The sequence below is a fragment of the Bufo gargarizans genome, chromosome 3, assembly GCF_014858855.1.
Source record: "Bufo gargarizans isolate SCDJY-AF-19 chromosome 3, ASM1485885v1, whole genome shotgun sequence".
Taxonomy (NCBI): Eukaryota; Metazoa; Chordata; class Amphibia; order Anura; family Bufonidae; genus Bufo; species Bufo gargarizans.
In genome coordinates this window covers 121,028,550-121,052,943 of record NC_058082.1, presented here as the reverse complement: position 1 = coordinate 121,052,943, position 24,394 = coordinate 121,028,550, and the positions used below count along the sequence as shown (strand labels likewise).

Here is a 24,394-nt window from a genome sequence, read left to right as displayed (position 1 = left end):
ACAAAAGCTTGTTTTTAAAGCTTTCTGAGATGGTTAAAGCAGTGGCTGGCCAGGTCTATGTCTGAGGGACCAAAAAAAACAACTCATGCTTGCAAAAAACTGTTGGCACAATGTATCTACAGTATATTACCTACTAGCAAGCAGGACTGGCCTTAAGGGTGTGTGACCTATGCATGAGGCACAGTATGGAGACTGTGGTGGATGCAAACAGTAATATCTGACTAACCCTCACAATGATGTTAAAAATGAGACATATGCCAGTATATCCTTATACAGTCCTGATCAAAAGTTTAAGACCACTTGAAAAATTGCAAAAAAATCATATTTTACATTGTTGGATCTTAACAAGGTTCCAAGTAGAGCCTCAACGTGCAACAAGAAGAAATGAGAGTGAGACAAACATTTTTTGAGCATTCAATTAATTGAAAATAACGATTAAACTGAAACAGGCCGTTTTTCAGCTGATCAAAGGTTTAGGACCACATGCCTAACCGTAACCCTTAAAAGGCCAAATTTTTGCAAAGATGTGGATTCATTGTCATTTTCTGTCAGGTAGTCACACGTTGTGATGGCAAAGGCAAAAAAACTCTCCCTTTTTGAACTGCATAAGCAGGGTCTCTCACAGCGCACCATCACTGCTGAGGTGGGGGGTGCAGTAAGACAGCCATTTGGAATTTCTTAAATGATCCTGAGGGTTATGGAACAAAAAAGTCAAGTGGACGACCCAAAAAAATGTCATCAGCACTGAGCCGGAGGATCCAATTGGCTGTCCGTCAAGACCTGGTCCTGATGGTTTCCAACGTTACTGGCATGACAAGCAGATCCCACCTGAGATGTTTTCTACGCGCCACAGTGGAGGGGGCGCCATAATGGTCTGAGGTGCTTTTTCCTTCAGTGGAACAATGGAGCTTCAGCCAGTGCAGGGGCTTCAAACGGCCGCTGGCTATGTCCAGATGTTGCAGAGAGCATTCCTCATGACTGAGGGCCCTCGTCTGTGTGGTAACGACTGGGTTTTTCAAAAGGACAACGCTACAGTACACAATGCCCGCAGGACAAGGGACTTCTTCCAGGAGAATAACATCACTCTTTTGGCCCATCCTGCGTGTTCCCCTGATCTAACTCCAACTGAGAACCTTTGGGGATGGATGGCAAGGGAAGTTTACAAAAATGGACAACAGTTCCAGACAGTAGATGGCCTTCGTGTGGCCGTCTTCACCACTTGGAGAAATGTTCCCACTCACCTCTTGGAAACGCTTGCATCAAGCATGCCCGAAACAAATTTTCGAAGTGATAAACAATAACGGCAGATCTACTCATTACTGAGTTCATGTTTGGAAGTTGGATTTCTGTTTTGGGAGGGGGTTTATATATTATTTTTTTTTGGAGGTGTGGTCCTAAACTTTTGATCAGCTGAAAAACAGCCTGTTTCCGTTTATTCATTGTTTTCATTAAATTGAATACTCAAAAAATGTTTTGTCTCACTCCCTATTTCTTCTTGTTGCATTTTGAAGCTCTACTTGGAACCTTGTTAAGATCCAGCCATGCTAAATATGATTTTTTGCCATTTTTCAAGTGGTCTTAAACTTTTGATCAGGACTGTATTAAGGACATACCTGAGCCCACGCACCACACCAAGGTTTATAAGGATATACTGGCTAATGTCTCATTTTTAACATCAGTGTGAGGGTTAGTCAGATGATACTGTTTGCATCCACCACAGTGGTGCACCTAATCTTGTAACTATTTATTCTATATAGTAGTAGTATTCCACATCCACACATTTTACCATTTGGTGTAGGATGTCTCTGTGGCACTTGTGGTCTGCTGCGGGCATCCTCCATTGTATGAATTTTTTGCTGGGGAGCGTCCTTAGCAACAGACCACAAGCGCAGTATCTGCTCCCCCGAGCATAAATGCACTGCATTTGGGGTTGGGTATTACCTGCTTTTTGAGACCACGTATTTTTGTCATTTAAATCGTATATTTACATTTGGAGGTGTATAAACTCCAATTTAAATGTGCCTTGATTACCATCTATAGGCAGCATTTAGGTGCACCTGTGAGGCCTGCAACATATCAGCCAGCCATGAGTGGGACTCTAAGGCCCCTTTCACACGGGCGAGTTTTCCGTGCGGGTGCGATCCGTGCGGCGAACGTATGGCACCCGCACTAAATCCTGACCCATTCATTTCTATGGGGCTGCGCACATGAGCGATGTTTTTAACACATCACTTGTGCGTTCAGTTGAAATCGCAGCATGCTCTATATTTTCCGATTTTGACGTGACGCAGGCCCCATAGAAGTGAATGGGGTGTGTGAAAATCGGATGGCATCCGCAAGCAAGTACGGATGCCGTGCGATTTGCACGCATGGTTGCTAGGAGACCATCGGGATGGAGACCCGATCATTATTATTTTCCCTTATAACATGGTTATAAGGGAAAATAATAGCATTCTGAATACAGAATGCATAGTAAACCAGCGCTAGAGGGGTTAAAATAAAATAAAAAATAATTTAACTCACCTTAGTCCACTTGCTCGCGAAGCCGGCATCTCCTTGTGTCTCCGCTGCTGATGAACAGGACCTGGGATGAGCTGCTCCATTAAATAGAGCTTAAGGACCTTCGATGACGTCACTCCGGTCATCACATGATCTTTTACCATGGTGAATCACCATGGTAAAAGATCATGTGACGTACCATGTGATGACCGGAGTGACGTCATCGAAGGTCCTTAACCGGTATTTAATGGAGCAGCTCATCCCAGGTCCTGTTCATCAGCAGCGGAGACACAAGGAGATGCCAGCTTCGCGAGCAAGTGGACTAAGGTGAGTTAAATTATTTTTTATTTTATTTTAACCCCTCTAGCGCTGGTTTACTATGCATTCTGTATTCAGAAAATAATACAATCTTCAGAACATCAATCCCAAGCCCGAACTTCTATGAAGAAGTTCGGGTTTGGGTACCAAACATGCACGATTTTTCTCACGCGAGTGCAACGCATGACAATGTTTTGCACTTGCGCAGAAAAATCGCGCATTTTCCCGCAACGCACCCGGCTCTTAGCCGGGCCAAAAAAATGACGCCCGTGTGAAAGAGGCCTAAGGCCCCTTTCACACGGGTGAGTATTCCGCGTGGGTGCAATGCCTGAGTTGAATGCATTGCACCCGCACTGAATACTGACCCATTGATTTCTATGGGGATGTGCACACGAGCAGTGATTTTCACGCATCACTTGTGTGTTGCGTGAAAATTGCAGCATGCTCCTCTTTGTGCGTTTTTCACGTAACGAAGGCCCCATAGAAATGAATGGGGTTGCGTGAAAATCGCAAGCATCCGCAAGCAAGTGCGGATGAGGTGCGATTTTCACGCACGGTTGCTAGGTGACGATCGGGATGGGGACCAGATCATTATTATTTCCCCTTATCACATGGTTATTAGGGAAAATATTTGCATTCTGAATACAGAATGCATAGTACAATAGCGCCGGAAGGGTTATAAAAAAAAATTAATTTTTATATATATATATATATATATATATATATATATATATATATATATATATATATATATATATATATATAATTTTGCTCACCTTAATCCACTTGCTCTCGCAGCCCGGCATCTCTTCTGTGTTCTTCTTTGCTGTGTGCAGGAAAAGGACCTGTGGTGACGTCACTCAGGTCATCACATGATCCATCACCATGGCAAAAGATCATGTGACTGACCATGTGATGACCGGAGTGACATCACCACAGGTCCTTTTCCTGAACACAGCAAAAAAGAAGACAGAAGAGAAGCCGGGCTGCGCGATCAAGTGGATTAAGGTGAGTTAAATTATTTTTTATTTTTTTAACCCCTCCAGCGCTATTGTACTATGCATTCTGTATTCAGAATGCTATTATTTTCCCTTATAACCATGTTATAAGGGAAAATAATACAATCTACAGAACACCTAACCCAAACCCGAACTTCTGTGAACTTATGTAATTCTCTTGTAGTCTTGTGTCATTCTCCCACAAGACTATGTCCATGAATTACAAATACAGTTGCCCCTCAAGATACAATATTAATTGGTTCCTGAACAACCATTGTAAGTTGAATCAATTGTAACAAAACACCAGGATGAATTGATCCTTTGGACACCAGGTGAGAGCGGCTCCTTTTTTTTCTGGTACACTGTAGGCCCTAAAGAAGGTCCTGTACACAGAAAGTGATTTCCAGTTTCTGCCTGTTATAAGGACTTGCTTTATCTGTAGTAGTCATCTGCTAAATTTGCTTCAATTTCAATGTTATGCTATTTTAAGATGACATTTTGGGCCACTTTCCAGTTTTCCATAGTTATCGTATGAAGTTACAATTGTTTCAACTTACGATGGTTGTTCAGGAACCAATTAATATTGTATCTTGAGGGGCAACTGTATTTGTATTCATGGGTGTTCTGTCATTCTAGTGGACCTTATCGAGTTGCGAGTCTCCTCTAGCAGATCTCACACCCCCGGAAATCAGCCTCACACACACACACCCCTGCAAATCCTCCAATGACCGTTATGTTACCCAGCATGCACCGCCGCGGCTTCCCTCATCCCACAGTGCCTTGCGATAGCCCGTTCAGCCGCTGCAGAGTCCCTGTTGGGGCTGATGCTGGTTCCCGGTGTGAGGGTAGATCTGCGCTCTGGTCACCATGCAGGAGCTCATCGTTTGTGTGGATTACATTCGCTTTGACCTGGAGCTGTCTGAGCTCCAGGTCGAAGGCACTGTGGGAAGAGGGAAGCCGCGGCAGTGCATGTTGGGTAACGTAACGGTGATTGGAGGATTTGCAGGGGTGTGTGACTGTGTGCGAGGCTGCTGATTGGTGGATTTCCGGGGGTGTAAGATCTGCTAGAGGAGACTCACATCTCGATAAGGTCCACCAGAATGACAGAACACCCAGCACAGATAAAGAGCAGTACAAAACATGCAGTACCGCTGTGTACTGTAGAGAGATGCTACTAGACAGCCTATACATGTGCACTACCAGTGAAATGGACTTGCCAACATTCACATGAACCACAGGTCACTGGTGTCGGAGGCACTGTATGTTGTGTCTGGTGTCAAGTCAGGAGAGACCATTGTATGTTGAAAATATTGTAATGTGAGGAACCACTGTACATTATAAGATAATGGGGCTGGGGGGTTACTAAAACAGCAAACTACTCAGCACTCCAGTCTCTAGGGAATCTCCGGGAATCTCCAGCAGCAATGGAGCGAAATCACATCAGCTGCTCCAACTAAGGCCTCCTGCGCACGAACGTGTGCTTCCTGTTGCCGTATTGCGGATCCGCAATACACGGGCGCCGTTCCGTGGCCATTCCGCATCACTTCAATGGGTCCGCAAATCCGGAGATGCGGAATGGTGCGTAATGGAAGCACGGAACGGAACCCTACAGGAGCACTACGGAGTGCTTCCGTGGGGTTTCGTCCCGTACTTCCGTTCCGCATAGAACATGTCCTATCTTTTTGCGGAACGGCCGGATCGCGGACCCATTAAAGTGAATGGGTCCGTGATCTGCTGTGGCTGCCCCACGGACGGTGTTCGTGCATTGCGGGTCGCAGCGCGGCCACGGGGCGTACACATTCGTGTGCAGGAGGCCTAACCTGTAGGTGTCATTCTCACGCTTTAGCAATGACTAAATGTGTTGGCAAAAGAACAGGAAAAAGAATATGGGATGGGTCTCAAATGTACAAGGGGAGGGTGGTAGTATGGAGTAGGAGAAATGTGTTGGAGAAAGGTGGGTTGGCAAAATCCTCTACACAAAGGAGAGAATATTGTGCCAGAAGTCGTAGGGTCCTGCTTTGATTTTTGCCATTTTTTTACTATTCACATCTATAGGCAGATAAAAGCTATGGGGATATGTAGACAAGTTACAGTACACGTCTCCCCGTGTGAAAGTGTGAGCCAGTTACATAAAGTAGAATAGCTCTATTGTGAGTCAGCAGAGGTATTTTCCTGTTAGGTCATTCTCCAGCATTAGGAACTGGAAACGTCTTGTGAATGAGCCATAAACCCTGAACTCACTGACTCACACTGAGCCGGTTTTGGTCAGGAAAAGTTATCACTCCTCCAGCACCCTGAGGGCGCGGTCACATCTGCAGGTTTTGTTCGTTTTTTTTTTTGTTTTTTTTATGTAGTTTTCGAAGCGAAGATGAGGAGTGGATCATAAACAGCAGAAAGTATAACCAAGGATATGACTTCTCTGAATCCACTCCTTTGACTTTGAAAACTGTATCAAAAAGTCTGAACAAAACCTGCACATGTGGCAGCCCCCTGAGGCTGATGTCCCACATAGCGGCGGCTACTGCACGAATGAGATGCAGCTGAAATGGGGCTACTACTATGTGGCCAGAAGCCACTCATCTGCACAGAATGCGGACAAAGGAATTGTTAACTTTTGCTGTCTGTTAACTGTGCATTTTTTAGGCAAACTCATGTGGCCAGTAACCCCTTAGTGACCACCCATACACCTTTTCATAGTGGTCGCTAAGGGGCCGTGAAAAGGCGACGGCCCGGTCTAAGCGGGGCCTCGTCTCTCACATGAGAACTGCACTCCTGCTCTAACAGCCCGGATCGGCACCTCTGCCTGTTTGACCCCTTACATACGGCAGGCAATGGAACCCGCCGCATGTAAGCAGTGACAGAGGGAGCGGCCTCCCTCTGTCTCCCATCGGCACCAGGCAAATTAGATTGTGGGGTGCCGATGTGTGTATAGGCTAGTTGGGACCTGGAGTAGGCCCCATGGCCGCCTTAAGTGTTCCCCAGCAGGCTGCGCCTCTCTGGCGTAGCCTGCTGGTCAATGTCAGTATAGGACATTAAAATGCAATGCACTATTGTGGGACTATTAAGTGGTTTATTACATAAAAAAAAAAAATAAATCGAATAAAAAAAGCTTTTCAATAAAAAAATTGCACATCTATAACAATCCGCACTACACAAATATCATGTAAATTATCCCCTACAGTGAACTCCGTAAAAAAAAAAAATATAAATAAAAAAAAATTGCCAATTTAGTTGCCACTGAAAAAAAAAAAACAAGCAATCAAAAAGTGTTTTATTTACCCCAAAATGATACCAATGAAAAATACAAAAAAAATAATACAAAAAAAAATAAAAAATAACTAATAAATGGGATGCGGCAATGCAAAAAGATTTTCTTATTTTTAAAAAAAGGGGTTTTATTGCACAAAAATAATAAAATGTAAAACAAAAGACTATATGTATTTGGTATCACTGTAATCATACTGACTCAGAGAATAAAGATATTATGTTATTATTGAAAAATGTATAATTTAAAAAACTCTGTGGCAGTAATGCTGATTTTTCACATCTCCCTCCCAGAAAGAGTTAAATGTTATTCAGAAAGTTATGTGTACCCCAAAATGGCACCATAAAAAATTACTTGTCCCGCAAAAAACCAACCCCTCCATACAGCTACATAGACAGAAAAATAGAATAAATAAAAAGTTATAGTTCTTGGCAAGGTGACGATGAAAAAAAAGAAAAACTCTTATTTTTACCTTATAATTACAGATGTCTAACATTTCTCCTAAGATACTATTTGTGCAAGCTCACATGTCAAATACATCACTGACGCAAGATTTTGCATTTCAAAACTTCAGTAAGGGCCCACAGAGAGGCCTGTGTTACAGGTCTGTACAAGCTGCAAGTACAAAGCCATATACAGCAACCATAGAAGTCCCTGGGGCCACACTGTATAATAGCTCGGTCTGTATGCCTCAGATTTTTTTTTTTCTGTGGGATTCATTTGCAATCTACAAGAGAATAAATGGAGACCTTTTCCATGAAAAGTTGTAATACAAGACAGAAACATTTCTCTGTAATACGCGGCAAATGTGTCCCCAATTTCTTTTCTACCAGTTAAAACCATATAGTAGCACATCTCTTTTTTTCTAATCTTTTTATTTTACGATTGTACATGTTTTTATTCTATTTCTGAACATGATTATGGGGGCGGCCATCTTGCCTATGCTGTTCTTAACAACATTTAGAAAGCATTAAGAAAAGTTGCTTTATGGCAGCCCCATGGGCCATAGGTAGGAGGGGATCCTATTGACTTCTATGGTAGAGTTTTCTAGGCATGCTCTGATGTGCAGAGGTCATTGTACAAGGAAAGAATAGATAAAACTTGATAATCATCTACTGTGAATGGTGGATCATGTCTTATCTATAATATCATTACAGGCAGGATTAGAATGACAGATAACCAGGTAACTGCATTACAATGAAAGTACTGTACAGACCAAGAAGTGGTGCCTATCATAAGGCTTTAGTAGCCAGTAGGAAAACTACAGGATTTTATGTTTTTTTGATTAACTATAGATATTGACATGGAAAATTAAAAATAACAACCAAAAATTCTTTAAAAATATGTTAAATATAAAAACATGATTTAAACAATAGGTTATTTTCTAATGACACATTTCCATAAATGCGTTTTTTTTTTTTTTTTACCTAGATGTCCTACAGAAATGTCTAGTTGAAAACAATAGACTGTGGCAAATCTTCTAAAAATCAGAAGGCAGATACAGTAAAAAATGGAACACGTAGCCAGATATATAATAAAATTAATAGTTTAAAACAAACCTTCAGTTGCTCAATAAAAATCTACCTGCAGAACGGTAGCTGAACTCTGAAGATGTGGGCCAGAAAACTCCAGCCTGGTATGCAGTATATTGTTTTTGGTACTAGTGTTGTTTTCTATTTCAGGTGCAGATCGATACTGGACTTCAGGTGGACTACCTTGGATGAAGATTTCACCGATTTAATAAAAGGGGTTACTGAAGTTGTTTGGGACAGTTTGATTTCAAGATTATTCATCTGTTTTGTTGTGGTTTTAATTATAGATAGAAGTATTGTTTTAGAATTTTATTGAAACAAAAAAGGAGAATGTGTTTGGTGCAACTCTACCTTTACTGTAAGCTCACAGACTGATCTTCTCAAATAAGATCAGGAAAAAAAATGTCCTTTGTGAGAGGACAGGAAATGACACTATGAGCATGTTGATGGCCGCAGAGTAAGGGCACACCAGGAAATTCACACAGTGGGCGGTGAGAAGTTGCCAACGTCATCACCCACTGTGTAGGGCTGAACGAAGAAGAAAACATGACTGCCACAAGAAGAACTGTAAGACAACGCTTCAGGGAGCAGGTGACCAAAAATCAAAGAGCACGAATGTGGGGAACCTATCAGATAAGATAAGATAAGATGCCTTTATTGTCACTGTACAATACAATGTAATACAATGTACAATAGATTAGATACTAGATGCCATGGACAGAGGAACAAGAACTGACATTTAAACTAAAGCATTATCAAGTTGAACATGGTGTCTGAGATGAAGGCATCATGTTATAGAGCAGGAGGAACTGAATTGGTATACTGTATAGGTTTTCCATTTATATCCATATTTATAATGAGCTTTAACGTGAATGAGGCATCCTATCAGTGATTGACAGCCTTCCCTCTATGACTGTGTATATACAGATAGCACTGATAGGACCACCTCATTGACTTTAAAGCCCAGAATAAGGAGGGATTTAAACTTATAAATTACAAGTTTTACTGAATCTTTTCCCTCAAGACTATATAACAACCTGCTCAGCTCCCCCTGCTCTAAAACATGCTGCCTGCACATTAATTCTCATTTCATAGTGATAGGTTCCCTTTAAAGATGGTCTTGGAGGGTCAAAAAATGAATTAATTAGACCTAAAATGTCAATGTACGCACCTCACAAGGTCTCATCAGAAATGAATTTTACATGATTGAGAAACAAAAAACTCAGTAATGCAACAGGAGCTGCATTGAAAAAAAATAGAAGCATGTTACCTTTCCTTTTATATGGATGTGATTTATATTTGCAGAATACATATTCTGTAAACTGATCATGAGTTCCATGTAAAGCAGACCTCTTACCTTGGTGGTTCAGTGAGAGTTTGTTAAAGCGAAGGCCACTAGGCTCCTTGCCCACAAACTGATGGACATAATCTGTTCCCAGGTCATTCACAGCGATGGCATACTTTAGTGGCTTCACACATGATTGCAAGCATAAGGGGACATCCGTGTCTCCTAGTGAGTACCTTAAAACAGAAACACTATTTAAAACTGATGCACTATTGAAGGGTACATATACTAGGAATCTAGGATAGCCATGATCACCTTTTACACCAGTTTGACATGGCCATTTGACAGGCAGCATAGTGTGCTGTGGTATTCCATATTAATCCTGGTTAGAAATGAGAGAACTGATTCCAAAATGGGAAAATTCAAGCCAAATTTTCTAAAAAGTTCTGATTGTAAGAAATCCCAATGTGAATCGATTCAGGGGAAGAGACAGGATGGCACCCGCACGTGAAACTCCCTGAAGAGCATGAGCCCTAAGAGTAGTGTCTGAAATACCAGTCTTAGCTATTCTACCCGATGTACAAGTCATGCTGTAAAAAATGCTGGACTCCAAGCAATATTTTTTATCATGACTGCTTTCAAAAATCTGGACAAATTGGGGTACACTGACATTATGGTCATTTGGGGTTTGGAGTTCTAAAACATTACATTAAACCGATTACAATGAAACTATGTCACATGTAAGGGTGCGGACATACGGTCAAGTTTCTGCATGCAGTTTTGGAAGCCAAAAATCTGAAGTGGATCATAAAAGGAGAGAAAGTATAGGACAGATACGACTTCTCTTTTTTTTATTTTATTTTTTATTCACTACTGGTTTTGGCTTCCAAAACTGCATCTTGAAACCTGACCGCATGACCATACCCTGCGTGAAAGATGAATTTTGTAGCCCTAATAAAAATTAAAAATAAATCACGTTTTTTATACATTATCTTTTCGGTGTGCTCTATTTTGCAGGTGTACCTTTGCTGTGAGTTAATACTGTACGGTTTTACACATGGGAAGCATCCTATTGTTGAGGTTTGATATCTGTATCCTATTCCTACTTATTACACGTTACTTCTTGGATGCCAATAGGAGTGATAATATAGCCTTTCATTTCTGTTCTCACCTCTGTCCATCCACTGTGCAGAGAGACACTCCCCAGTGGTCAGGGCTCATTTTGGCAAGTTGTGGAATATAGTTTGCCACCTAAAAAAAAACAGAATTAAAGAAGTTCAGCAATAGTATAAGAGTCGTGCCTGGAAGGAGGCACAGTAGTAGCTAACTGCTGTTGAGGAGCTACAGTTACAGAGGCATAGATGCAAATTATTCAGAGGTAAGCTCCACCCCTAATAATTATGACCACACCTCCCCCATCAAACATGGTTATAACCAAAAGGCAAAATGATGTTCTCAATAGTGTGTGCCCAGACCTAGGGATGCCAATGATACCCTTGAATGGTTCCAAACAAGACAGAAGACTGTCTTGATACTAGAGGACCACCTATTACATGGTGGTTTTATACTTCTACCTTCTATGACCATTTACTGGTATAGCAGGGTTTATACAAATCCTCCTACAATACAACCTATTTGTCTCCTTGGTTCTGCGCTGTTCTGTACTTCATTACCAGGAGGTAACATCTCTGCGACCAAGATCGGTCATTGTGCTGGACCTTCACATATCAGGGTGACACTATCAGATGCTGAAAAGGAGGCTTAGGACCTCTCGGGGGAGATTTATCAAAACTGGTGTAAAGGAAGACTAGTATAGTTGCCCATAGCAACCAATCATATTCTACCTTTAATTTGTTCAGAGCTCCTCCCGGTTGATATGTGCAACTATGCCAGTTTTCCTTTACATCAGTTTGATAATAGCCCACCCATTAGTGCCGGTGACGTCACCGGGAACACTGCTAGGCGGAAGCCTCCGCCTAGCAGTGTAAGTTTGTAAACAAAAAAGCTCTTGCTCTGTGCATGCTCCGATGCTCATATTAGGGGCCTGCCTGGGTGAAGAAGGGGATATGTCCAGGTTCAGCTCTGAACCCGGACAACCCCTTTAAGTTATTGACCCATTAAATGACAAACAAGCTTGCTTGTCGTTGATCACATTTTTTATGCAGACATATTAAAGTGATTGTGTTACTTTAACAAATGGCATTTATCATGTAGATAAAGTTAATACAAGGCACTTAGTAAATGTACTTTGTCTACATGATAAATGTCATTTGCTGAAGTGAGACAACCCCTTTAACGGGGATGCGCTGCCGACAATAATGAAAACTGTATGATCCTTCACCCAAACATTCTTTCAATGATTGTCCCATTTATATATATATATATATATATATATATATATATGTGAACAAGCACTCATAATATTTCTGTATCAACAATACAGCAAGTCTGTCTGTCTGTATAAATGGCCCCTTTTACACAGATCAGCAATCTGGAATGAACAGATTACTACTGAAACACGCCGCCAATCACCTGAAAAATGAGAAAACTTGATGGGTGATTGCATTTTTTAAGTTAAATATCACTGTTTACATATCCTCTGTTCTGCCAACAAATGAACTATGAATAATCGTTCGTCCCCATACTAAAAGATAATTGCCTCATGTAAATGTGCCAATACATATCTTGTTATAGAATAGCGGTATACAAGTTGACGGGTGCCTGTTTGTTTACCCTGCCCAGTGTGCACTGAATGGGGTGCAATGTACACTGATCGTTGCTATGATCGTTCATTCCCCATTCGGTTTCCATATTGCCGGCAGCCCATCCCCGTTTACATGGAGTAATGTGCTGCTGCTGACATGATTTTTGATGCAATGTGAAAAGTGATCGTTTGTTGTGCGATCTGCAGCATATTCACATGGGGAAATAATTGGGAACAAAAAGTTTTTCGTCCAGATCATCAGCTCGTGTACAGTGGCCCTAAGGGCCCATTTACGTGGTTTGAGACGCAGGTCAATGGTTGGAAACAAACCATTTGCTCCTGATCATTGACAGCTCGTTCAGCTGTATTTACATACAGCAATCACACCCTCTGTATGGGGATGAGCGATTGTAATTGTGATCATTCATCCCCATTCCTTGTCAGCAGCACATCCCTGTTTACGCAGGGCTCTATGCTGCTCACAAATGAAGTTTCTGTGTGCTGCATAAGCAGCGGATCACCCACCAAACAAGCATTTTGTTGGGTGATCATTTGGCAGATGATTGATGGCACATATACTCAGGCCACAATTATTGGGAAATCAGTATGAGCAATTATGGAAACAATCATTCTCAATAACTGGCCATGTAAAAGGGGCGTAATCATAAATGATAGACCTCCTATATAGATAGGTAATCCATGGTCAGTTTGCTGCTGCTGTGAGATAAAATCATTAATCTACTTACTATAGAAAATTCATAAATTAATTACATATAGGCCATTAATATGCATTACAAATGTTGATGGAAGTGTCTCCAAGTGTGCGGGAATCCTTATCATTTGTTATACTGAACTACAAATACTGTAAGATAACAGGACCTTAAAATGTGAGGATTGTTTATCGTTGTTTGCTTTCATATCAAGAGAAGTATGTAATCTTAGCTGCTGATAACCGTGTTTGGTAGCATGTAACCTGCAGGTAAGGGCAGGCGATTGTCGGGAGGGGAACATTCCTTCCCGGCAATCGCTTGCTTGTCTATTACATGTAGCGATCTCCTCCACAGTATGGGGAGGAGCGATCATTATGCCATTGCTCGTTCCCATACTGACTGGATTGCCCGATGAACGGGGCGGCAGTATTACACTGCCAGATCATCGCTAACAAGTGTTACCAGGAATGATGGTTAGCGATAATCTGGCAGACAATCTGCAAGTGTAATACAGCCCTAAATGTTATTTGTAGGTGGAAGAAATAACTTTTACCATTTCTCAAGTCTCTGAAGATTGGTCCAAGGAATAATACTTCTGCTAAAAGTAATAACTCCTTAATGACCAAACCACTTTTTTTTGTCTTTTTCATCATCGCATTCCAAGAGTACAACTTGTTGTTGTAAAAAAACAATTCTCCAATTCATCTTTGTATTATTGCATATTTTTACGTTTACTGTTCAGGTCAGTACAATTACTGCAATACCAAGTATGTATAGTTATTTTTTTTAATGTTTTACAACTTTTGCTTAAAAAAAATAAAAAATAAAATAAAAAGTTTGTTTTTGTTTCTCTATAGTCTGGAAACTTTTTCATTTTTCCTATCGAAAAATATATGAGGGCTTCTTTTTCGCTAGGTGCATTGACTATTGCTCTGACTTTGAGGTAGATATGATTTCTGATTTCTGATCATCTTTTATAACTTTTTTTTGTAGGCGTGATGAACAGTGATTCTGGAATTGTTTTCTACCTGGATGTGGGGGTTTAAACATTGTGATAACTTAGCAGTTCAGGTCATTATGGACATGGTGATGACAATTATGTGTACATTTTTCATTTACATTTTGACATAAAGAAAACATTTTTAATAAATGTTTTATGTGTTTTTTGCTCATCATTGCAGTATCTAATGGGTAATATGGTCAGGATTGGAGGCATTTCTGATCATGGCTATTTCAGTGGGATCCAGGGTGTCAGTTATAGCTGGGCTCCCACAGTGATTGTGCAGACACAGCTCCTGCGTCCACAGAGCTCCATGCCATACATGTGGAAATGAGGCAACTGACCACATTCCCGATGTACAAGTATGTAAAAATGCGGGAATGAGTTACTACTGCCGATTTACAGCTTTTATCTAGTACAGATTTAAGTTGCTGTAATGCTTATTCTTGACACCTTTGACAGTTGTAACAAGCGCTCACCTCCCCTTCCTTTATGCCGCGGGTGGTCTCATACAGCCGTTTTATCTGTAGTGTGAACTTCTCAAAGTCTGGAATAACAAGCTTCTTACACATAACCTGGGTCAGGAGAACAATGTTACTCTGAACACACCTGGAGAAGACACAGAGGACACATATTTTAGAAACATGTACCGATTGCTCATACCCAATTTGCACATTGATATTTTTGTAAGCCCTAAAGATGTGCAAAAATTGGAAAAAATAAATAAAATAATCTAAATCTGACCATACAGTACATATCATGGCAGAGGTGGTATCTTAAGACAAAAGTACCTGCAGAAATGTTCAGGTGAAAAATAATCACAGGTGTGTATAGGGCCCCATGCTTACGTCAGAGCCTGGATGCCTGTTCTATATGGATCTGTATTACAGAGATATTTTCCCTTAGAAGCAATGCTCCTAGGGGAGAATGGCTATGTAATGTACAAAAGAGTGCACTGGTCTCATAGAGCGCTGAATCTGCTCTAATCCAGCTCTGTACAAACCAGAATGTGCAATGTGTATGAGCGCTTATGAATGCAGTCTCTTATTCAGCATGGAGTGGAGCCCTATTTTCCACACTTGCTATCGCCACTTATTAAAGGGATGGTATTCAAGGGGATAGAAGAAAATAGTTCCAGCACTTGAAATAAAACTCAGTTGCACTTTATTTCTTCTTGTAGCATATAACTCACATGGACACAAACCTTCACCCCAGCATGGTTGGCGCGTTTCAAACACAGGTGTGTTCTTAGGGTACTTTCACACTTGCGGCAGAGGATTCCGGCAGGCAGTTCTGTCGCCGGAACTGCCTGCCGGATCCGGCAATCCGGACGCAAATGGATGGCATTTGTCAGACGGATCCGGATCCGGATATGCCTGACAAATGCATTGAAATACCGGATCCATCTCTCCAGTGTCATCTGGAAAAACGGATCCGGTATTTATTTTTTTTCACAAATTTAAAAAGGTATGCGCATGTGCGGACCGGAAGAACATATCTGTCAATGCGGCACTAATACATTTCAATGGAAATTAATGCCAGATCCAGCTATCCAGCAAGTGTTCAGGATTTTTGGCCGGAGAGAAAAATGCAGCATGCTGCGGTATTTTCTCCGGCCACAAAACACGTAAAAGGGACTGAACTGATGCATCCGGAACGGAAAGCTCTCCATTCAGAATGCATTAGGAGGGGCTCAGTTTTTTTCCAGTATTTCCAGTATTGAGCCCGTAGTATGAAAAATTCCATTATATGTTGTCAAAAGAGTATTAAAACGTTTTATTATTTTAATTTTGATAATGTAAACTAAGGAAATTAATTGTACAATTTTTCCTTTTTATTTCATTCACATTGTGTGTTTTTTCATGTTGTGGACCTAATTTTTAGTTGGGATTATATATGGGTTGTTACCTCACAGCATGAAATGTTGCATTTGATGTAATTTTATATGTGGATTCTATTTATGTGTGGCAAGTTAATGAGCATTCCTTAGCAAGAGGTTTGTATGTCCCCACCCCTGACCTGATTGGGGGTGGGAAGCGTATTTAAAAGGCCAGGAAGGATAGTCTCATTAGGTTACGACTAAGAACCCACCTGTGTTCGAAACGCGTCAACCATGCTGGGGTGAAGGATTGTGTCCATGTGAGTTATATGCTACAAGAAGAAATAAAGTGCAACTGAGTTTTTATTTCAAGTGCTGGAACTATTTTCTTCTACTCTCTACAAGAGTGATTAGCTTGGCTCGTTCCGTGCACAGGGCTGTGGATTGGGAGGCGAGCTGGATTCTCTTTAATGGGCTTTATTCAAGGGGATGTCTGATCACAGGCCACCCATTCATACTGGATCCGGATCTCTAAAGCCTGGGCAAAATGACAGCTAGATGGTGGCTGTCACAGAGACATGGAAGCCATTCAGATGATTAAGAGCTGCTCTGACCACTAAAGACCATGACAAATTGTTTAGTATGAACAATAAGAGGGTATTGACATGTAGCAGATTTGTTGCAGAAATTTCTGCGACTGACCCATTCATCTAAATGAAGCTTGCAGAAATCCATGTGTTTTCTGCCAAAATAACCCCATTTAGATGAATGGAACTGATTTCCAGTAGCAGATATTTCTGCCACAAATCTGTGCATGTAAATATTTTAATGATAAGAAATTATCTTCATTAACTTTTTGAACAATTCTTAAAGGGCTTCTGTCACCCCCCATTTAGCAATTTTCAGTATCGGACATTAGCTATTTGCTAATGTCAGTGGAGTCCATATATATCACTCTTACCTCTCTCTGTGCTGTAATTTCTTAAAAACAAAAAAAAAATCGTACTTTTATAATATGCTAATTACTTCACTACCAGCAACTTGGGCGGTTACTTGCTGGTAGCCGCCGCATCCTCGGACTATAAACACGCCCCCTCCTCTACTTGATAGACAGGGCCAGCGAGCTCTCTCCTCCTCTGCCCATGAAATCCCGCGCCTGCGCCGTAACGGTCCTCATTTGGCGCAGGCGCTCTGAGAGAAGGACGTAGGTGTAGGCTGACGTCATCGGCGCAGGCGCACTGAGGAAGGAGCGGGCAAGCGAGCGTCCTTCTCTCAGAGCACCTGTGCCGAATGCGGACTGGTACGGCGCAGGCGTGGGATTTCATGGGCAGACAGGGTCAACGGGAGGAGGAGAGCGCTCGCTGGCCCTGTCTATCAAGTGGAGGAGGGGGCGTGTTTATAGTCAGAGGATGCGGCGGCTACCAGCAAATAACCGCCCAAGTTGCTGGTAGTGAAGTAATTAGCATATTATAAAAGTACGATTTTTTTAAGACATTACAGCACAGAGAGAGGTAAGAGTGATATATAGCTAATGTCCGATACTGCTAATGTCCGATACTGAAAATTGATAAATGGGGGGGTGACAGAAGCCCTTTAATTTCTCGATTTCATAATATTGATTGCTCTGGCTCCAAGCACACTGCAATCAGTTGTTGGAAGGGGCCACAACGCTCATGCGAGTGCTTTCTTGTCTTCAGTGTTTACCTTTGCGCTGTCTACATTGTAGCGGCAGTGCAGTGCAATTACAGCTTCCACTCCCATTGAAGTCAATGGAACGAACAAACGTAATTCCGCTACAATGTAGAGAGCGTGAAGGTAAACAATTAAGACGAGAAAGCACCTGCACCAGCATCGCAGCCCTGTCAAGCTGATCAGCGTGGATGCTGGGAGCCAGACCTCCAACAATCTGATATTGATGACCTGCCTTTAGAATAGACCATCAGTATCATGAAACCGAAATACCCCATTAAGTCTACGGTCATCTTTAGGGACAATTATTGGGGACAAATGTGCATCTTTTATGCAGCACCTAAAATAGTTTGTCGGCAGCTCATTGCCCTACGTAAACAGAAATGTGCTGCTGGCAAACAATGAATCTGTATGGGAATGAACAATCACAGTAGTGATCATTCATCCCAACACAGAGAGGATGATTGTTGCATGTAAATTGCAGTTTTAATTAGTAGGCAATGATCATAAACATAGAATTCATTACCAATCATTGCCCTGAGTATCAGCCCGTGTAAACGGACCCTAGCTCTCACCAATGCTTACCCAATATTGTAATGTCATAAGATTACCTTTGAAAGATTTCTAGGTTCATTGACGCTCCCATCATTGATTCCTGTACTGTGTGATGCAGCATGTCCATACAGTCCTTCAGCCTGGGGTCCGTTGCAAGCAGTCCATTTTCATTAAGGGTCTGTAATAATTAACATCAAGTCATACATTTTACGTGAAGTATAAACAACGGATTAATCGTGGTTCTTTCAGTATCTATATACCTTTTATATTTAGTGGCACAACTGTAACAAGAGTTATATAGTTAAAGGGAATCTGCCACCATGATCCTGGACTATGAAATACAGCAATATATATGAGTAGTACTGCAGATATAGAGTCCAGATCTCCATTATTATTTTGCTACTGCCCCCCGTTCCGCCACTAGCAAAAAATGTTGTGGAATCGCACTCACCAGATCTCGTGGTCACCCGGAATGCAACAGCCTACCTGGAGTCCAAGATTCATCAGGGCTCCTATATGACAAGTCCCATAAAAGAAGATGGAGGCAGCATGTCCGGTACAAAAAAGATCCCTTTATTGGGAGCCGCTTGGGTGAACAAACGTGCAGAGGGTCGTGACGTTTCGGCTGATTCACAGCCTTTATCAAACACGTGTTTGATAAAGGCTGTGAATCAGCCGAAACGTCACGACCCTCTGCACGTTTGTTCACCCAAGCGGCTCCCAATAAAGGGATCTTTTTTGTACCGGACATGCTGCCTCCATCTTCTTTTATGGGCCCCGTTCCGCCACTGTCAGCCACTGAAATACACAGTCCAGACTGCTGTGCCAACATAATGAAGATCGGAAAAGACTCATGCATGCATAGCAGTCCTGACAATGGATTTCAGCACAGCTCTGACTACTGATAGCAGGGGAACAGGGGGCAGTAGAAAAATAAAAAATATCAATCTGAGCTCCTTATCTGCAGCACTACTCATGTGTTACAGCACATAATAGTCCAGGATCCTGGTGACAGATGCCCTTTTAGGTTATGCTTCTGGTCACTATACATTTATTTGATTACTCTACTGTAACAGCAAGGATCTGGGCAGCACTGGGACGTGTGAAATGAGAATTGGTTCTTTTATACTTTTAAAGCTGGTCATACATATAAGGCTGGGTTCACATCGTGCTTCTGCCATCCACTTAACAGATCTGTTTAACCCCTTGAAGACATGTGCCACACATGTAAGGTGCATGTCGTCTCTTCAAAGATGGCACCCACCCTTGAGCGGAGCAAGTGTCAGCTGCCTGCTGTTTCACACAGCTAACACCCGGAGCCATCTCCGACTACAGACATTTAAGCCCTCAGGTGCCATTGTGAATTATGACTACGGCATCAGAAGTGGCTTTTCCCAGGCGCTCAGTGTGATCATCTGCTTTACCTCATGTCACCTATCACAGAGGAAGAACTGACTTGATATATACAGTATCACTTTCATGGACAACTCTTATTACACGGACCAGCCTAATAATATAAGAAATACGTTTAACACACGTCTTGAAATACACATGGGTTTCGGTGCAAATTGTGCCACAAGCATTCCATGTTTGCTAATGGGGTTTGTGCAACCCCTTTCACATGCACTGCAACATTTTTGTGTGGATTTCAGGCTGCACGGTGGAAGAAGTCTGCCACGGAAATAAGTGGCATGTCATTTATTTCGCACAAGGGCTTATACTTGTATGAATGTGCTGCGGATCTGCTGTAGAGGACGAATCTCAGATTTCTATGCTGCTCCTATATATACCTGGCCGTTTCCTTCAGTGGTTGCCTGACCAGTTGGCCTCTTTGGATTGTTTCACACAATCTCTGGCAGCCCTGACTTCTGCCTGTTTACTGACTACTTGTATTGCCTGTTCTCTCTGTGCCACGAACCAGCGTCTCTGATTCCCATGGCTCAGGAGCCAACCACACCAGGACTATTCCCAGAGATAGCGGCCTGGTGTCCCATCTGCAACTTTACTTTATAGGGGTTAAAGGGTGAATACCACTGGACCGCTTGCATAACGCCATTAGGTCTAGCGCAAAGTTAAACCAGTTAGTTGGCACAGTGAAGCTTTGGTGCTGGGACTCCACTCTCCACTAGAAGTGTCTATGTTCTCTGATGTGCACACTGCATTTGAAAGGGAAGGATACATGCAGATCAGGCATATATATGGAGAGATCAGCTGACCGCTATCTGATGTGTATGGCCAACTTTGGACTAGAATACATGGCAGGAGATTTATCAAGACCGGCGCTTTCTGTGCTGGTCTTGATATCCCCTGTGCTGCCAGAGGATGCTCCTAATTTATGATAAGGCAAACACCTCGTCATAAATTAGGTGCATCCTCCAGCAGTCCGTGCGCCTAGAGCTCGGGGCGGCTACACACGCCCCTTTCGTGGCCTTGCCACACCCCATTTGGAAAAGTGGAGAGGATGTACGAAGGAAGTAAAAAGAGGCATATACGAAGGAAAAAAGAAGGAGCCTTGTGACCATTGGTTTTGACAGATGACTGGCCTATGATCACCTCAAATTCACTAATGGCCAGTAATGAACATTTAGGTCAAAGTCCCTTCTGAATAAGTCTTCAAGCTCTAGCCCACAGAATGTTACGGCATTTTGAATGTCTGTATGTTTCTTGTCTTACATTAATAAACTTGTTGACTGGAAGCTCTTCCTGTCCCTCAGATATTGTGTAGAACAGATGGTTAGTCAGGTGATGTAGCACAGTGCTGCTTGCAGTTCTGAAACGGAGGAGACAAAATCAATTAAACTTATTTGATGTTCCCAATATGCACGCATGCCTCAGTCCTCTTCTAGGTCAAGGACACCATACATAATAATGATGTTTGCGTTTTCCACTCTGAAGTCAATAAAGATTGGGTGGAATTGGAGGTCAATGTCCATTTTACATGATTGGTCACGTGATTTTTGGCACACACTTCAGCGACACAAACACATAAAATGCACTGGAAATAATAACACCTACAAAGATAAAAACACAACTGCAGGCAAACAATGTGTCGTCTCCAGTAAATAATAAAATGCCAGAAGTAGTAAATCAAGGGTTATCCAGGTTATAAAAGATGGTGGCATTTCCTTTCAAGACAAACTGAAGGAGCTTTGTGAGTACATAATGTTTTGTGTAAACATGATATTATAGGATTTTGCTGTATATGGGAAGAAGAACGGAAACAACAACATTTCTGCCAATTTTCAATGAGATAATATTGTGCAAAATGTGACATTTTCTGTTCCTATACGGGAGTTAAAGAGGTATTCCAAATTCATGACTGAGATAAGAAAACCTATCGTATGCGGTGGTCAGTGGTGGCTGGAATTACAGAGACAGTTGACCTGGCTGTGCTAGATATGGACATGGAAAATGAAAAACGACATCAACAATTCTTTAAAAATAGGTCCTTTTTTGATGACACTTCAAAGGAATTGTTTAGGCTACAGATATTGATGACCTACTGTATCCTTATGAGAAGAAAATAAAATGGAGTGAATGGGAGGAAGTAAGTGGTATTGAGAAGATGGAATAAGGGGGAGAGCAGGAGAAGAAAAAATAAGAAAAATAAATGAATAATAATAATAATAATAATAATAATAAAATATATAAATAAAAATTGGTGGGGAAAACAGGAAACCGGGATGAGCAGAATGATCCTAGAAAGGAACCAAGTGTTAGGAAACCAGTTTCAGCAGTAGGCAGCTACCCACTAAAAAGTGAAGGGACAGGAACACTTAAAAAGTGTACCGCACACGTGAGAAAAACCGAATAGGGCGCCAAGGCTAATGGCAGATGGACAAGGAGGAAGGGATGGGTGATGGTATGACTCTATAGTGAAAAGTGGCTGAGATGGTGGATATGCCAAGGTCGTAATGGCGAAAGTGACACCGTGAATAATTAACAGGGCGTATGGGACAACCATAATACTAAGCAATAATGACAGATCGTGTATCCTACTGTATCCTTAGCGTAGCTTATCAATATCAGATCGGCAGGGGTCTGATTTCCGGCACACCTGCCAAAGCTTCCTCTTCCATTCACTTGAATAGGACGAATAGCTGTAATTACAGAGCACCACCGCTACAATGGAAAACACTGATCAGCAAGGGCGCTGGGAGTTAGACCCCCCACTGACCTGATATTGAAGACCGATCCTGAGGATAGGTCATCGATATCAGTAGCCCAGACAACCCCTTTTTAAGTGAATAGGACATAGCTGGGAGCACAACCACTATGTGAACAATAAAAAGGCTGCAGCGCTCGCCCCTTTAAGCTTTTTCTTGGCTGGGGTGCCAAGAGTCGAACCTCCACCTAAGGATAGGTCATGACTGGAACATTACCTCTCTGATAAGAACAGAAAAATGTTGTTTTTCACACAGCGTTATCTAACAGAAAATTGGCAGATCTGTGCCATTTCCGTTCTTTTTCTAATATACGGGAATATCTTCTAACAGCAGGTTTACATGAAACATTATGTGCTCCCAACAGGGCTTCTGCCGTTTGGCTTTTATCTTGTGATTTTATTGTTGCCCTTGCACTTATTACAGCCTCATATCTAGGTTACTATATTATTTAGCAATAACTCAGGACACAACAGAAACTGCACCTTGGAAGAATGTTGTACTCGCTGTAAAAGATTTTTCTAGTTGGCAGATACTCAGGGCACAATGGGTGGGGGGCAGGTCACCCAATGAGAGGCAGTACAACCAGTTTACATCAAACGTTCAAGGGTACACCGTAGTCGCATGAACCGGACTGGTAGTCTAAAGAGTGATGTGTACAGAGATGTAATATGGCAACAACAGACCTCAGCCGTGTTAGCCCCCCCATATCAAATTTTTTGAACAAAACATATGCAATTGGTTAGATCTTTGTTAGATCAGGTTAGATCAATTGTTGTTTGCGTTAGATCTCACACAGAAGTAGAGATATTAACAGTTATTTGCAGGGGGGGCTAACCCGTCATCAGCCCCCCCTTATCAAAAAATTGACCAAACAATTAGCGATTTTGGAAGATATTTGTTAGATCAGGTATGATCAACTAGTTGTTTTGTTAGATCTCACATAATTACAGACTTATTAAGTGATTAATGAGGGGGGGCTAGCCCCCCCACATGCAATTTTCAGGTAAAATTTGATGCAGAGTAATAGGCCTTCGTTAGATTCGGTAAGATCAAGTGGTTTCAACGTTAGATCTCATATAATTACAGAGATATTATAAATATTTGGTATTACATAAGGGGGGGCTGGCCCCCCACATACAATTTTCTGGTAAAATTTCATTCAGGCTAATAGGCCTTCGTTAGATCGGGTAAGATCAAGTGGTTTCAACGTTAGATCTCATATAATTACAGAGATTTTTCAAATGAAAACACAGATATTAGGAAGTATTAAACATAATATCTCTGTAATTATATGAGATCTAACATTAAAACCACTTGATCTTACCGGATCTAACAAAGGCCTATTAGCCTAAATCAAATTTTACCAGTAAATTGCATGTGGGGGGGCTAGCCCCCCTATTTAATACTACCTAATATCTGTGTTTTTATGTGAAATATCTCTGTAATTAAATGAGATCTAATGTTGAAACCACTTGATCTTACCGGATCTAACGAAGGCCTATTAGTCTGCATCAAATTTTACCTGAAAATTGCATGTGGGGGGGCTAGCCCCCCCTGACGTAATACCAAATATCCATAATATCTCTGTAATTATATGAGATCTATTGTTGAAACCACTTGATCTTACCGGATCTAACGAAGGTCTATTAGCCTGAATTAAATTTTACCTGAAAATTGCATGTGGGGGGGCTAGCCCCCCTGACGTAATACCAAATCTCCATAATATCTCTGTAATTATATGAGATCTAACGTTGAAACCACTTGATCTTACCGGATCTAATGAAGGCCTATTAGCCTGCATCAAATTTTACCAGAAAATTGCATGTGGGGGGGCTAGCCCCCCTATTTAATACT

At 41.7% G+C, this 24,394-nt stretch overlaps 1 protein-coding gene across 1 annotated transcript in view; it reads right to left on the bottom strand.

Moving 5' to 3' along the window:
• The window catches only part of GLS2 (glutaminase 2), a 90,808-nt gene that overhangs the window by 41,028 nt on the left and 25,386 nt on the right, over positions 1 to 24,394 (bottom strand). Inside the window, exons 2-6 of the mRNA XM_044288347.1 lie at positions 21,048 to 21,144; positions 18,431 to 18,552; positions 14,791 to 14,920; positions 11,069 to 11,148; positions 9,970 to 10,133 (exon numbers count right to left, since the gene is read on the bottom strand). Coding sequence (XP_044144282.1) covers positions 9,970 to 10,133; positions 11,069 to 11,148; positions 14,791 to 14,920; positions 18,431 to 18,552; positions 21,048 to 21,144 — 593 coding nt within the window. The remainder of the gene's footprint in view (positions 1 to 9,969; positions 10,134 to 11,068; positions 11,149 to 14,790; positions 14,921 to 18,430; positions 18,553 to 21,047; positions 21,145 to 24,394) is intronic.